This window comes from Tamandua tetradactyla, chromosome 2, assembly GCF_023851605.1.
Source record: "Tamandua tetradactyla isolate mTamTet1 chromosome 2, mTamTet1.pri, whole genome shotgun sequence".
In the NCBI taxonomy this organism is placed as follows: domain Eukaryota; kingdom Metazoa; phylum Chordata; class Mammalia; order Pilosa; family Myrmecophagidae; genus Tamandua; species Tamandua tetradactyla.
Genome location: NC_135328.1, coordinates 149,899,366 through 149,915,176, shown reverse-complemented (window position 1 = coordinate 149,915,176; position 15,811 = coordinate 149,899,366). Strand labels below are relative to the sequence as shown.

General features: G+C 38.9%; 1 protein-coding gene and 1 long non-coding RNA gene across 2 annotated transcripts in view; one reads left to right on the top strand and one right to left on the bottom strand.

The window, feature by feature from the left end:
- Positions 1–15,117, top strand: part of TMEM242 (transmembrane protein 242) — a 41,454-nt gene extending 26,337 nt beyond the window's left edge. Inside the window, exon 4 of the mRNA XM_077149349.1 lies at positions 14,566–15,117. Coding sequence (XP_077005464.1) covers positions 14,566–14,664 — 99 coding nt within the window. The 3' untranslated portion in view covers positions 14,665–15,117. The remainder of the gene's footprint in view (positions 1–14,565) is intronic.
- Positions 11,621–14,603, bottom strand: LOC143674063 (uncharacterized). The gene is made up of 3 exons (XR_013170844.1): positions 14,514–14,603; positions 12,590–12,743; positions 11,621–11,973 (listed from the first exon to the last, which is right to left on the bottom strand). It is a non-coding gene; the product is annotated as an uncharacterized LOC143674063 (long non-coding RNA).
- Positions 15,118–15,811: the final 694 nt, after the last annotated feature.

Here is a 15,811-nt window from a genome sequence, read left to right as displayed (position 1 = left end):
AAGTATAGAATTGCCATATGATCCAGCAATACCATTGCTAGATATCTACTCAGCGGACATGAGGGAAAGGATGCAGATGGTCATTTGCATACCAGTGTTTTTAGCGGTATTATAATTGCTTACCAAACAATTAGCAATTGTAATGATACTGCTAAAAACACTAGTGTGCAAATGTACTGAAACAACCAAAATGTCCATCAGTAGACGAGTGGCTAAACAAGCTGTGGTATGTACATACGATGGAATATTATGCAGCTATAAGACAGAATAAAGTTATGAAGTATGTAACAACATAGATGGAGCTTGAGGACATTATGCTGAGTGAGATTAGCCAGAAACAAAAGGACAAATACTGTATGGTCTAACTGCTGTGAACTAACATTAGTGAATGAACTTGAAGAATTTCAGGTAAGAAAAGAGACCATCAGGAGATAGAAATAGGGTAGATATTGGGTAACTGGAGCTGAAGGGATACGGATTGTGCAACAAAACTGATTGTAAAAAAGCAGAAATGGATAGCACGATGCTACCTAACTGTAATACAATAATGTTAGTATACAGAATGAAGCTGAATGTGAGAATGATAGAGGGAGGAGGGCTGGGGGCACAAATGAGATCAGAAGGAAAGATAGACAGTAAAGACAAATGGTATAATCTAGGAATGCCTAGAGTGTACAATGATAGTGATTAAGTACAAATTAAAAAATGTTTTTGCATGAGGAAGAACAAAAGAATGTCAGTATTACAGGGTATTGAAAATAGATGGTTATTCATATTTTAAAACTTTATGTGTGAGGCTAAAACAAAAAATGTTTATTTGGTACAAAATTCATATTTAGACTAATGCATTTTCTAATATAACTTATGTGGACAGTTTAATTGAACCCTATAAGTACATGGAACCTTGAGTAGGGCATGGGATTTTGTAAGTTTGTCCAGAGTGATGGCTCAATAAATCCCAGAGTGATTTGAGCAGTAAATAAAAAAGTATTTGCAAAATCCCTTGGGGGAATGGCGAGAGAGAGGGAAAATTCAACTTCCCCATGTGGAGAATTCCTGATATTCACACAAGCAGTGGGGACAGCCAAAGCAATAGGCCAAGCCCTCAATCTTGGGGTTTGTTCATATGAAACTTAACCCTACAAAGGATAGGCTAAGCCTACTTAAAATTAAGCCTAAGAGTCACCCCCAGAGAGCCTCTTTTGTTGCTCAGATATGGCCTCTCTCAGCCAAAATGACAGGCAAACTCACTACCCGCCCCCCCCCCCCCCGCCCCGTGTGGGACATGACTCCTAGGGGTGTAAACCTTCCTGGCAACGTGGGACAGAAATCCTGGAATGAGCTGGGACTCAGCATCAAGGGATTGAAGAAAACCTTGACCAGAAGGGAGAAGAGAGAAATGAGACAGAATAAAGTGTCAATGGCTGAGAGATTTCAGAGTTGAGAGGTTATCCTGGAGGTTACTCTTACGCATTATATAGATATCACCTTTTTAGTTAAGGTATATTGGAGTGGCTGGAGGGAACTGCCTGAAAATACAGAACTGTGTTCCAGTAGCCATGTTTATTGAAGATGATTGGATAATGATATTGCTCTCACAATGTGACTATGAGTGTGAAAATCTTGTGTCTGATGCTCCTTTTATCTGTGGTGTGGACAGATGAGTAAAACATATGGATTAAAAATAAATAAATAGTAGGGGAAACATTAAAATAAATTTAGTAGATTGAAATGCTAGTGATCAATGAAAGGGAGTGGTAAGGGTTATAGAAAAAATAGGGGAAACAAAGGCTAAAGTATATTGGGTAGATGGAAATGTTAGCAGTCAATGAGAGGGAGGGGTAAGGGGTACAGGATGTATGAGTTTTTTTCTTTTTTTCTGAATTGATGCAAATGTTCTAAGAAGTGATCATGGTGATGAATATACAACTATGTGATGATGTTGTGAGTTATTGATTATATACCAAGAATGGAGTGATCATATGGTAAGAGTGTTTGTGTTTGCATGTTGTTATGTTTAAAAAAATTTAAAAATTGAAAAAAGAAAAGAATCTTCACATGGGCCCCACCTTCCCTGACCTTGTCTTGAACCCCCATAAGCATAGCTTCCAACATGCACTCCACCCATGCCAGCCTCCTTGTTCTCTCAGCATACCAAGCCTGTTCCTTCTTGGGGCCTTGGTACTAGCTTTGCCAGGAAACTGATCTTTGCATGGCTGGTTCTTTTTAACCATTCAGTGTTTCAATTCAAATTTATTTCACCTCCTCCAAGCTTTCTCAGACTATCTGATCTAAAATTAAATACCCTGTCCATTCTCTTGTTTTATCTGTCTTCCCAATAGAATATAAATTCTAAAAGAACAAAGACCTTATTTATCATGTGAATTGTTTTATCCTTAGCACCTGTAACAGCGTCTAGATATTTGTTGAGTGAAATATGATCACATTGCTTCTACCATTTCAACGGCTCCCTCTTCCCTTCAGAATAAAGTCCAAGCTCCGTAAAGTGGTTCATAAGTTCCTCTGATCTGGTCCCTGGTTACTTTCTAGCTCACTGGTTCTCAACCAGGAGCAAAGATATCTGACAATGTCTGGAAGCATTTTTGGTTGTCCTGAGGTAGTGCTACTGGCATCTAGTGCATAGAGGCCAGAAATGCTGCTAAACATCTTACAACACACAGGACAGCCTCCACAACAAGGGATTATCCCATCCAGAATGTCAGTGCTGCTGTGTTGAGGGCCTAGCTGCATCTCTCGTAATACTTCTGTTATGCCCAAAGTTCTGGTCATGCTGAAGGGCACTCTGAGTCTTGTCCTTGCTTATCCACCTATCTAGAACACTCTCTCCTCTCCCCCATTGCTCCTCTTTGCTGACACTGTTCTTTGCCCAGAGGTCATCTTTGAGCAAATTAATTATTAACCTTTACAAGAGAGTTATCCCTATGTAGTTTAAGTTTTTTTTTTATAAAGGTAACTAAAATTTCTACCTCAGATTGAAAGTAATTAACATATACAAACATCTCCATGCCACTTTTTCTTCTCATGTATAAAGCCATTACCTTTGGACTTCATTATCACATCTATTAATCCAATCACAGAGGGTAAATGGGGTGGATTAATAAAATAGCACCTATATGCAATTGCAGCCCATAGCCAGAAAGTTAAACTTTCTCAATTTTAAATATGATTTAGAATATTTAAATACATACTAATGACTATTAAATACTTTATTTTTCACATTTTGTGCCACATGAAAAAATTTTTTCCTCTTTAGTGATTAATACAAGTGGCTCTTTTATATTGCTTCAAAAATTATATGTAAGATGATGCCTTTAAAAAACAAAAGTTAGATTCAGGTAACCCATTTAATTTATGAAAATATTTTCTATTTTATTTTATAATATTTAAATCTCATAAATAGAAAGCTGATCCCTGTGTTACTTTTTAAATTGACATTCTGCCTTTGATCTTGGATGGCAAAGCTTTGTGGCCCCACTTTTCCTTCTCTGGGCATTCCTAGTATATTGCCTGCAGAGGAGTATACTTTCAGGCACTAAATTTTTGTAAAGACACCACATAAGGATTACAGAGTTATACAAATCTTAGTATCTTTGCGCAATAAAATTAAAATCCACTGATTTACTATTATAAAGACAATTTACATTTTATGATTTTCATATCAAAAGGATGACTTCTAAAAAATTAATTTATAAAATGGTCTGTTGGCATGCTTGTGAGTTTATGACCTATTTTAGGTCAAATTACAATATTAATTAACACTGCTTTCGTTGCATGCTTGTTTTGCAAATCAACGCTCTCATGTGCTGATTTTTTTTAAAGCTTTCCAAAGAATAAAATATTTAAAATACTTTAAAGGATAAAAATATTCTCTGTTCCATTGCATATTTGTTTTGATATGTTTTTGGCACTGCAAAAAAAGAATTTTTTTTTGTACATGACCAAATTTTAAAAGCACAGCTTTGTTTGGTATATGTTTTACTTTGGTAAAGACAGATATTGGCTTTGAAAATAGTTAAGAAATCTTTTAGTGTAAGCACAGCTTTATTTGAAATGTGTGCATCAAACTTGCTAAGAAGCCTCTCCCCATTTTACTTACCCCTTGATTCAGAACTCTAGCATCTGGTGGTCTCTCTAGCCCTTCTTTCTACCTGTCAATCCTCTATTTACTAACTCATTTCTATAGTTACTTATTTCTTCCCTACCACAGACATATACTGTGTCCATATTGAAACATATACTCTTCTAGAGGACAGGGATATGCTGTTCAATGAGAGGTGGTCCCTCATGCAGTCAGACATTCATACGTAATTATGTTTAATTGTGTTGTAGATTCTGTGATAGAAAGAAGTACAACGTACAATGGTGATATGTGGACCATAAAAAGTTAATTCTGCTTGGGGGACTGAAGAAGCCTTAACAGAGGATAGAATATTGGAAGTGGACTCAAATAATAAATGGAGAGAGGTGGGATTCCAGGTGAGAGGATTAGTATCTCCTAGTTACAGCCATCCTTGGCTCAGTGACTTGCTAGTCATCCTCATCTCCTGTGTCTTTCTTTCCAAAAGGTGTGGCCAAAAGTATCAAGGCCCCATTCTGCCATCAGTGATAATTTTACCCTGTACTTTAAATAGATAACTTGAGTTAGGTTTTCAATTCAAAAGGAATAATAAGCCACCCAAGATAGAAAGTCATTAGGGTGCTGTCTAACTATATTTGGCTTTTACATCTTTGGATAGACCTAAATTTGTACGACTTCATCTTTCTTATTACTTTCTTTCTTGTCTCAAGACTCATTGTAAATAAAAAGCTGCTTTATTTGAGATATTTTTATTTTGGAGAGTAGTGTTATTTTTTTCCCCTAAAAATTGATTTTGCTGTGGCTAAGGGGGAAAATGAAGAGGGAGCAATCATAAAGATTATATTTCTGAAGAGGTTCAAACTCTGGAAAGAAAATTACTGTAGAAAGCCATCCAGCATTCTTGAATTGCATCCTCAAGAACACTTATCTTGGAAAATGACTTGACTGGTCAAAGGAATCATTTTAGGAAAAAGATGGGAGCAGACATCAGGTTAAAACATTTCTTGTTATGACTGGGATCAAAGACATGATAGCTATCAGTAGTTGATCCTTTTAAAGGATCCCCTAAAATATTGGCCAGTGTTAAATAAAGATTTTCATTTTTTTAAATTTCCATTTTCAGCTTGATAAATGGTTACTATAAATCTGACTGCCAGAGGTGAGAGAATACTTATGTCTGTACTCTCACCATTTTGTTATCACTGAGCCTTTCTCCGTAGCCTCAAATAGGCTGTCTGGCCTCTGCTCTGGGATGAGAGTCAGTGCAGCCAGCAGGTCACACAGAAACAGCATCACAGGAACTCCTCTAATTGCTACTCTTTACCCACCCTTCACTCTTCCTTTTCTTATTGCTCTTCTCTTCCTGAGCTGCATTTCAGTGGCAGGAAGGATGAGAATAGCTTTCAAGTCCTAGCTATAAATTATTCATTTTGTCAGTATTCAGTATTCTAAAACTGAAATCTTTTGCCGACTGAGGGGGCTGCATGAACCAAGAGCCCCATCAGGAGAGAACATATTGCTCTCAGAGAGAGAAGGAAAGCTTTGAGGAACCATTATATGGTCAGGATTCAGGCTTTAAGGGGGAGAAAGTATCGTTTCTTTTTATTTGGGCTTTTGTAGTTTAATTTTTATTAGGTTTATTAGGATATATATTTCATTAGATGCAAAGTTCATGTCTATCTTCTTAGAAATTTGATTGGAAATACATAAGACTGGTGAGAAATACAGGGGAAGGTAAGACATAGTAATGCTGTGTTGTACACCTAACCAATACTTTATTTCACTAATTTAGTCACTCTGATTTGAGCATGTATAAGACTTGCCATTTTTAGGCCACTTAAGATGTATCTTCGTTTTAGTAGAGGTCATTTTTAATTGGGACTTGCCATCACAAGCTTTTCTTTGACATCAGAAAGCCATAATAGCCTCTCCAAAGAGTTTTTAGCATTGGAATGATTCCCAGTCGGCCCCTTTTCCTTGTTGTCAAGCTCCTGCTGATCTTCTCCACACTTGTTGGTCATGGTCAAAACTGGAATAAGGGCAGTGAGATCCTTCCCAAATAGAAGGCCCTGGAATCAGATACACTGTAAAACTTGATCCCCATTTCTCTTCTAGATGCCAGAAAAGTGGTGCAAAAGGCTCAGTAGCACGTGGAAGACAGCCATGCACCTTGTTCTTCCTATCAGGATTATAGGTCAGCATATTTAACCTTATTTTCATTTGTGGTTAATATAAACACTTTCACTTGGCAGACATACTAAAAATAGAAAATGAATTCCACAGATCTGAGTTGGCCTCTTTACATGTCACATATTGAAGGGAATAATATGTGTTTGTAAAACTTTAACTGCAGGATTCACTTGCTAGAGAAGCATCCCTTTTTCTGCCATCATCAGAGCAGACAGGAGAAATGCTTTCTATAATGGAACCATCTCAGGGCTACCTTCATTCCCCTGTGACAGTCTCTCAGCTGAACCATTAAAAAGGCATTATGAAATGGGAGCTGTGACTAGATCATATGTGTGTGTGTATGTGTGTATGCACGTGAGTGGACACACCAAGACAGGATCATTACATTAAGATATGAAAATAATCGTGATCAGGTTAGTAGGGATGAGAAATTGTTTAATGCAGGAAAGTATAAAGCTTTTAGAAAGAAGCCTGAACAGCCAGAGATGGTATAGTTACTGTCATTTATTTGGCAAAGGAAGGAAACATTTCTAAATGTTGCAATGTCTGAAAATAAAGCCTGACTGAGTAATATCATTCTAGAACTGCCTCCTGAGAACCTGACCTCTTAGCACATTAAATCACAAAACATGTTCTAAATTGTTCTTTTTGGGGCCAGGTCTCAGTAGCAAATGGGCCCTGGGCTGTAAAAGGCTCAGGGGTTGTCCCTTTTGCTCAGTTTAACAGAAAGCTTTTGCTTTTGAGTTGTGCCTTATTTGTTAATCACTATCATAAAAATTGACCATTTTAACGATTACTTCCAGAGATTGTATTTCTAAGAATATTACATGTTAATGGTTATTTCAGGAATGCCTTCTCTCTCTCTCTCACGTACACACACACACACACACACACACACGCACAGCGCCATCCTCCTTCCAGAAACTGACCCTTTATTTTCCCTTACTTATCATATCTCCCCATACGATCTCATTAAAGTCATCAAGAAATGATTTGATTCATCAGGATTCAGTGTCATGTAATGGCACCAACTGATGTGCTAAGCTCCCTCAGAGTGGGAAAGGGAATGCTGCAGTTGTTCCAGGTGGTTGTAAGAGCATTTTGCTCAGCTGACAGAGTTCCTGATCCCCTTTGTCTGGCTCTTGAGTTTTTATTCAACCATGTGTCAGGCAAATTGAATGTACCATGTTTTCCAGGTACCACCCTAGCAACACAAGTTTCCAGAATTGCAGTGGAAAGGAAGAGGCCTGGAGAATCCAGCACTTCCAATTAAGTACTTCAGTCTGAAGGTGACACATTTCATTAGCAGAACTAGTCCATGATTACCTAGCTCCAAGGGGTGGAGAAGTATAAGCCTCCCTAAATCCAGAAGTAGATGAGTACTGGCTACTGGTGAATGTTAGAAGTATCTCTCATACCATTTTCAATAAAATGGTAGCCATTGTAAGAGATATACAGCATGTGCTTTTAAAGTCATTTTAGTGAAAAGTGGTATGTGGGTGTAAGTTTTATAAATTCCATGTCTTTCCAGGTCACAGAACAAAAAAGAATGATCAAAGAGCCCTGGGCATCGGTCATGCAATTGCATTTAAAAGCTGTGTCGCTGTGGACAGGTTAATTTCACTGAACCTCTGGGTTATCATATGTAAAGTGAAGGTCATCATATCTGCCACCTAGAATTGTAAAGATTAAGTAGAAGTATAATTCTTGGTATGGTGCCTGGCACATAGGTGATCCCAAATGGCAGACAGTATTATTCCTGTTCAAGTGACATTTTATAATCTATATTCTGTACCTCCTGATATCATATTATAATGCTATTATTTTGAACTGCCAAGTTCTTGAAAATAATCATTTACATATCCCAAGGATTTCTAAACAGTCCGTCCTTTAAAGCTTTTGCCATTCTAACCACAAGATTAGGCTGTCAGCAGTCCAGCATCTTCAAGTGAAGAAATTGATGCTAAATGAGCTAGTCAATGGCAAAGACATTTTAAAACTTGGAGCTCTTAATTCCAATAACTGCCTATATATTAGAATCAATGCTGTAGGGATTTTTCTGAAATTATTTAAATTGGGGGCATAAGCTGAAGCTTTTAAATAATTTCTCAGTATACTGTCTATTAGACCATAAACTTTCAAGTTTTTTTTCCCTGCAACACATGCATGTAAATGTGCAATAACGTCCCGTATGCACACCTAAGCAGTGTCCCAAGTAGATGCATAAGGGTCAGACCTGCTTCACCAGCTGTGAAATCGGGCATGTTGTTTGGTCTCTCTGAGCTTTTGGTCACCATATCTGCAAGTAGGGATAGCATTTGTCCCACATGGTTGTTGTGAGGGCTAAATATGGCAACATAGCCAGCATATAGTAAGGACTCTGTCCTTGGCATCTGTGGTTGAGTGCACTGGCTGTGTGACAACCCTCTCCTGCCCTTTCAAGAAGCTGTGGGATTCTGGCCAACCAAGATGGTGATATAAGCCACTCTAGGGTACTGTTCCCCTACAGAATCTTTGAACAACTAGCAAAAACTGACTGAGCCATCCTTCTCAAAACTCCAGTAAACATTTAAAGGGTTGTAATAACTGGGCAAGTGCTGAATCAAGAAAAAGCAGCTTTAAAGAGGGTAGGAGAAGCTGATGGCACCCTAGGCCCCCTCCCCTTCACCCCCTTCCCAATGCAGTGTGGAGTCAATCTGTGTTCCCATTGTGGGTCTTTGGCTCTATTCTGGAAGGAGTCATACTGCGATGCCTATATGTTGGTGCCAATCAATCAGTGGCAGCTTGAAAGACTGAAGGAGGAAACTTTTCTGGCTCACCCTCCTAGAACTTGTCCTACAGGCAGAAATAGCTTACAGACAGTTGAAGCTTTGTAGGAGACAAAGTGGCCTAGATCACTTAATAAAATACAATAGAACTCCCAGGAAGGAGGTAAAGTTTACTTCCTAGGCAACTGAGGGGACATTCAAATTCCTGTAAATGGGGGATTTCCTAAGGCCCAAGCAAGCACAAGCCCAGAGCAAGACACAGGCTCAGAAAAGACTAAATATTAAGATGTCAACTGTACCCAAAGTGATTTCTAGATTCAAGGCAATCCTAATCAAACTTCCAACAACCTTCTTTGTGGAAATGGAAAAGTAGCCCATCAGTTTTGTGTGGAAGGATAAGGGGCTCCAAATAGTCAAAACCTTCTTGAAAAAGGACAAAGTTGGAGGACTCACACTTCCTGATTTTAAAACTTATTACAGTACTACAGGAATCAAACCTATATTGTCCTGGCAAAAGGAAAGACATAGCTCAATGGAATAGAACTGAGAGTTCAGAAATAAACCCTCACATCTGTGGCCAACTGATTTTTGACAAGGGTGCCAAGTCCATTAAATGGAGAAAGTCTCTTCAACAAATGGTGCTATGAAAGCTGGATATCCATATTCAAAAGGATGAAGGTGGAATGCTATCTCACATAATATAAAAAAATTAAATGAATCAAAGACCTAAGAACCAAAACTAGAGCACTCCTAGAAGAAAGCATAGGCGTAAGCATCTTCAGAAACTTGTCTTAGGCAATAATTTCTTAGACTTTACACCAAAAGCACAAGCAACAAAAGAGAAAATAGATCGAAGGGACTTCATTGTGGAAGTAAAATGACAGCCTACAGAATGGGAGGAAATGTTTGAAAACCACGTATTTGATAAGGGTTTAATATCCTGAACCTGTAAAGAAATGTGTTGGAGAGGATGTTAAATAGGAACACTTGTTCATTGTTGGTGGGAATGTAAAGTACAGCTGCTATGGAAAAGTTTGGCGGTTCCTCAAAGTTATAGAATTACCATGTGACTTGGCAGTCGCACTTCTAGGTATCTACTCAAAGAGTTGAAAGCAGATACTTGAACAGATGTTTGCATACCACTATTCATAGCAGCATTATTCACAATTTTCAAAAGATCATAGCAACCCAAGTGGACATCAGCCAATAAACGGTTAAGCAAAATGTATATGTATACCAAATGGACTATTATTCAGCCACAAAAGCAATGAAGTTCTGATACATGCAACAGCATGAATGAACCTTGAAGACACCATGTTGAATGAAATAAGCCAGACAGAAAAGAACGAATATTATCTCACTAATATTAAATAATCAGGATAAGAGTCAGAAACTAGAATACTGGTTACCAGGGGCTTGCCATAGGTAATGGGAAGTTATTAATTGACACACAGTTTCTCTTTGGAATGATAGTATCACAACATTGTGAATATAATTAACACCACTGAATTACGTATTTGAATATGGTTAAAAGGAGAAATTTGGGGTTGTAAATATATTGCTAGAATAAAGAATTAAAAAAACAAACCTGTAGGACTGTTCAACAAGTGAACCATAATGTAAACTATAGTTATCTCTAGCAATAACTATATTAAACTATAGTTAATAATATAATTGTAATAATATAGTTTCATCAGTTATAACAAGATGTGTAGTTTGCAAGATGCCAGAATGTGATATACCAGGACTGGAACAGCTTTTAAAAAGGGGCATTTAATAAGTCACGTTTACAGTTCTAAGGAAGTGAAAGTGTCCAAGTTAAGGTACCAGCAAGAGGTTACTTTCACTCAAGAAAGGCCAATGGGTGTGGAACACCTGTGTTAGCTGAGCAGTCACATGGCTGGCATCTGCTGGTTCATTGCTCCTGGGTTCTTTTGCTTTCAGCCTCTGGTCCTGTGTGGGTTCTTCACTTTGCTTCTCAGGGCTGGCTTTCATCTCTTGGCTTCCCTTGGCTCTCTCCAGGTTCTGGATTGCATAACATCTCATGGCAGCGTCTGCTGGGCTTCAAAGATCTACAGACATCCATAATTCTATTCTATGCCTCTCAGCTCTGCTCTGAAGTTTCTGTCGGCTGTCATTTCTGTCTCTCTCCAAAATATTTCCTCTTTTAAAGGACTCCAATAAACTAATCAAGACCCACCTGGAATGGTGGAGTCATATCTCCATCTAATCAAAATGTCACACCCACAATTGGACAGCCATGCCTCCATGGAGATAAACCACTCAAAAGCTTCCAACCTACAGTATTGAATCAGGATTAAAGGAAACGGCTGCTTCTCCAGTATTGGATCAGGATTAAAACATGGCTTTTCTGGGCTATGTAATAGATTCAAACTGGCACACAAGGGAATCCCACTAATACAAAGTGTTAATAGGGAAAACAGTGTCTGTTTGGAGGAGGGGGGAGAGGGAGTATATGGGAACTCTTTATTTCTGCATGATTTTTTTGTATACTTACAACTTCTCTAATAAAAAAATAAATACAAAGAAGCTGTGAGAATTAAAATAACACTATCAGAGGCATAGTCTTGAATCTGTTCAGACATCTAATGAGTCAAACATGCCAATCTTCAGAGTGGTCATATCAGTGATATATTTGTATTATTTCCCAGTTATCATGCATTCCATTTGACATCTGCTGCCTTACCTAATGGTGCTTTCTGGTAATTAAATGGTAGAACATTGGGACTAAAGGATCAGGTTCTGGGAGCAGTAGGGCGTGCCATTCCCATCTTAGTCCTTGTGGACAGCATCCCCTGTAGTTGTGCAGTGCACAGCCAATGAGGCAGTACACAGTAATCTGACTGTGAGGGTAGTAGCCCTGTGATCCATAGCCATAGAAAAATTCGTACTGGTCTGAGGAAAGAGGGAAGAGAGAACAGCAGGAATGAGATCCCAGAGTTTGGAAAATGCTTCAGAATAAAGCTGAGTTGCTGGGTGGGGTGATGGTCCTGTGGAAATGGTATTATCATGGAATTCAGCATATTTACTTTATAACCAAATTTGCTTTCAACACCTAAATCTTTTTTCAAGACCCTTTTTAAGTAGAGGAATGTTCTCATGGCCTGTGTAGAGGTATCCCTGATAAGACTGACACCTTTTCTAAACTGCCTATCAGAAATCAATGTAGATGGAGAAAAAGTGAAGGTTTTTATTTACTAGCCATATAATAAGAATAGTATAAGCTTTAAAACCTTCCCTAGTGCCCGAATGTCTAAAGCAACTTGAGGCTCTGTTTTTAACTTAAATGTAGACTGGATTTCCATTTCCACAGCTATAAACTTAAAAGAATGGAGCTAAATGGTGTTTTTTTATCCCATTTGCCTCCCTTCCTTTACATTGCTCCATCTGAGGCCCATTTAGTCCTAGTTGAATGATTTTAATGTTCCTTCTAGTAGTTTACTTACTCACTTAGGACCCTGGAAAATGAGAGGAAAGAAAGAAGTCAAGCCAGAGAAGGCCTTGGGCATACCATGCTGAAGCAGAGCAGCTGTCCTTCACACAAATCCCCAGTGCTTCCCCGCCTCCTCTCAGTAGCTCACCGCCTTCTCTGTCATTGAGGAGGGAGAGTGGTGGATGAGTCTGTCCACATCCTTGCTATCTGATCTCCCAAAATGAATCATTGGCTTAGTTGTAACAGATGTTCAGCCAGAAAGATGAAAGGAAAGAACCAGGCAACATGTTGAAAACCCTGGCCAGAGAAAAGTCTGTTTTTCACATGAGAAAGTCTACACAGAGTTCTGTGGTGAGGGTGCTGTTAGTATTTTGGTCAGAGCGGTTCTTGTGGGCCATCCTGGACGTTTAGCCTCTCTGCCCTCCCCCAGTGCAAATAGTCCCCAGTATCAAGATAGCCAGAGGCACTCCCACCCCACCCCAACTTGTAGACCCTCCCCAGAGACACAGCCACTGGCTCTAGATGACAGCCTCTTAGAAGAGTTAGCCACAGGACACACTGGCGAGCTGCATGGGGGTGGTGGAGAGAGACACCCATCCCATGTGCATGTGCACCTTCTAGATTGGTGTCTGGTTGGCACAGACCTCAGACAAACTACATATCATGGAGAACCTTATATATCTTCCAGTATCAGAATACTTAAACCAAAATGAACAATAACTATAAAGTAATGCTTACAACAAGCATGCCACAATAATTCCATCTATAAGAGCTTTGTTCTTGGAAAACAACTCACATACTTGGATGGAGGTATCATGGCGACAGCGAATATGCATTGGGCACTTCGCATGTGAGAGATGCTATGCTTATGTGCATCATCTCACTTAATCCTCCACCTCTGTAAACAGATGATTATCATCTTCCATCTACATCTGTGGAAACTACTGCTTAGACAGATTAAATAAATTTTCCAGGTGGTAGAGTTAGGATTTGAAGAAGTCTGATGTCAGAATCTATGTGTCTTAGTGCTACCAGTGACTGCTATTAATGTCTAGGACGTTACAAGTCCCAAAACTGAGTACATCTGCTGAACTGGAAACAAAGATTCAGTCTCAACATGAAATAAATGAACTTCAACATAAAACAGTGTTAGCTGACTCTCAAAACTCAAAGAGTGACTTACATGTTGCCAGTGAGACCAGGGAGCCTCAGAAACCCAGTCAAAGATATCTACACCCCCAGAAAAATATGGCCAGGATGTGGCTGATGTGAGGAATTATAGCATAGTGTTTCTGAAAGAGTATTTCCACAACAGGGCCATATAGATTAAAAAGATGAACCCAAGAGTGTGTGGTTGGTCCCCGCTAATATGAAGATTATCCAGCTTCCATTGTTGGTGGCCCCTCCATTGGGGGGTGGTCTCTGGCATGGAGCCAGGTGCCCTGGGTGAAGTTGGGCTTGTGCTCACTGCCTGTTCTGACCTTCATCTCACCCCACAACCCCTTGCTCTGACTCCCATGTTCAAAGCAACCGGTGCTGGTAATAAAACCTGACAACACTGCCCAGCACGTAAGAACATTCTAGCTTCCTTGTCATTCATTCATTTGTTCTTTCAGCATAGTTATTAAATGCCTACTAAATTTCTTCCCTCCACACCTTCCCACTGGCTATAACTTTCTGCTAATTTGAAATTACCTGAGTATATTCATTTATCCAAATACACAGAATTCCATTCCACAGCTTTGCCCTTGCTTATACATGCTGTTTTGAGGGTAGGGAATAAATGTGGAATGTTGACAGTTTAGGACCTATTGCCTTCAGATTCACAGTGGATTTTTATTAAGGCTCAATAGATTTATACTTGGAAGAAAAGAGGTAATTTTTTTTTCTTTAGGGTAGCTAAAATAACCCTTATTATTGGTGTTCAGGTGATACTCTGCTGTATTCCTTAGAGCAACAAAGTATTATCCATCAACAGAAGTGTCAGTCTCTATTGGCTTACCTAGTTTCCCCTTCTCAATATTTGATGACTGGTTTTTTTTTCCTTCTTTTAGATGAAAGACTTTCGAAGTAAAATGCAGTCAATATTTCCAACAATTCCAAAGAACTCTGAAACGACAGTTGAGTGGGAAGAAGCATTGAAATCCAAATAAGATGAGCATGGATGAATTCCAAAGTGATTACAGAAAGGGTGGCTTTGGAGACCCCACACCAGTGAAGGATCTCAGCTGCATTTCTCCTCAGGAATATGTGCAGACCACGGACTGAACTCTGGAATATACAGCTTCCAGCCTTCTCCTAGAGAATCCTAAAAACCCACAGTCACTGTGTTTGCTTTATTTGAAAATTTACTTGGGCAGGGTGTGTTGGGGGTAGGGAGATACGTTTTGCAGAGTTAGGAAAACTACTTATAAATAATTTGAGAGACCACTGCCTTATGTGGGGGAGCTGCCTGCGGGGTCGGGGTGACTTGTGTTTATGTTTGTAACCTTTGAAACCAATTTTCCTACCTGGTAGGGGAAAAAAAAGTATGATGGAAAATCAATCTAAGCAGGCTCCTAAGAGCAGTAGTACCTCAGTGTGTCTAATTAAATGAGTTTTGAGAACCTTTCTTGTCCATATGTGAGTGTCAGAATTTGGAGGGCTTGTTGTGTTAGCCAGACTCCAGAGACAGGTTCCTGGGGCAGTCCACAAAGGAAGGGTGTGTGGCCCTGTTATCCGACCACAGTGAAATCATATGCTAATTGCTGACCTCATGGACTTCCATTAAGATCCTGTTAGTTCTCATACTTATGACAAAAAGCCAGTAACAGATCATGATAACTTGAAAAGGTACAATTGGGCTAAAATATGATGATGCCATGGGTATAAAATTACTCTTTAAGACATGGGTTGTGGGTTCTTGAATACTGACAATTTATAGTTTGGCCTCAGTTGTCAAAATAAAAATAGCCCAGTTGCCACCTATCTCAAAAACACTTTTAACCAGAAAATCACCTCAGGATTGAATCTAAATATTCAGTATTTAGTAACACCTGATAAAACTGCTACTAGTAAATTCTTATATACAAACCCAACCCTCCCCTGCCCCCCATGATCTCTTGCAAAAAAAAAAGTCTACATGCAATTATTTTTATTGGAGGTTAAAACATTTTAAAGAGAAATATTTTAACATGTCAGTATGTCTAGAGAAAAAAACAGTATTATGTAGGTTATAATTGCTATGGCTTTAATTAGTCAGCAATCAGGTTTAATAAAGTACATTTGAAATTAATTTGTTATAATGAAACCTTTTAGTTC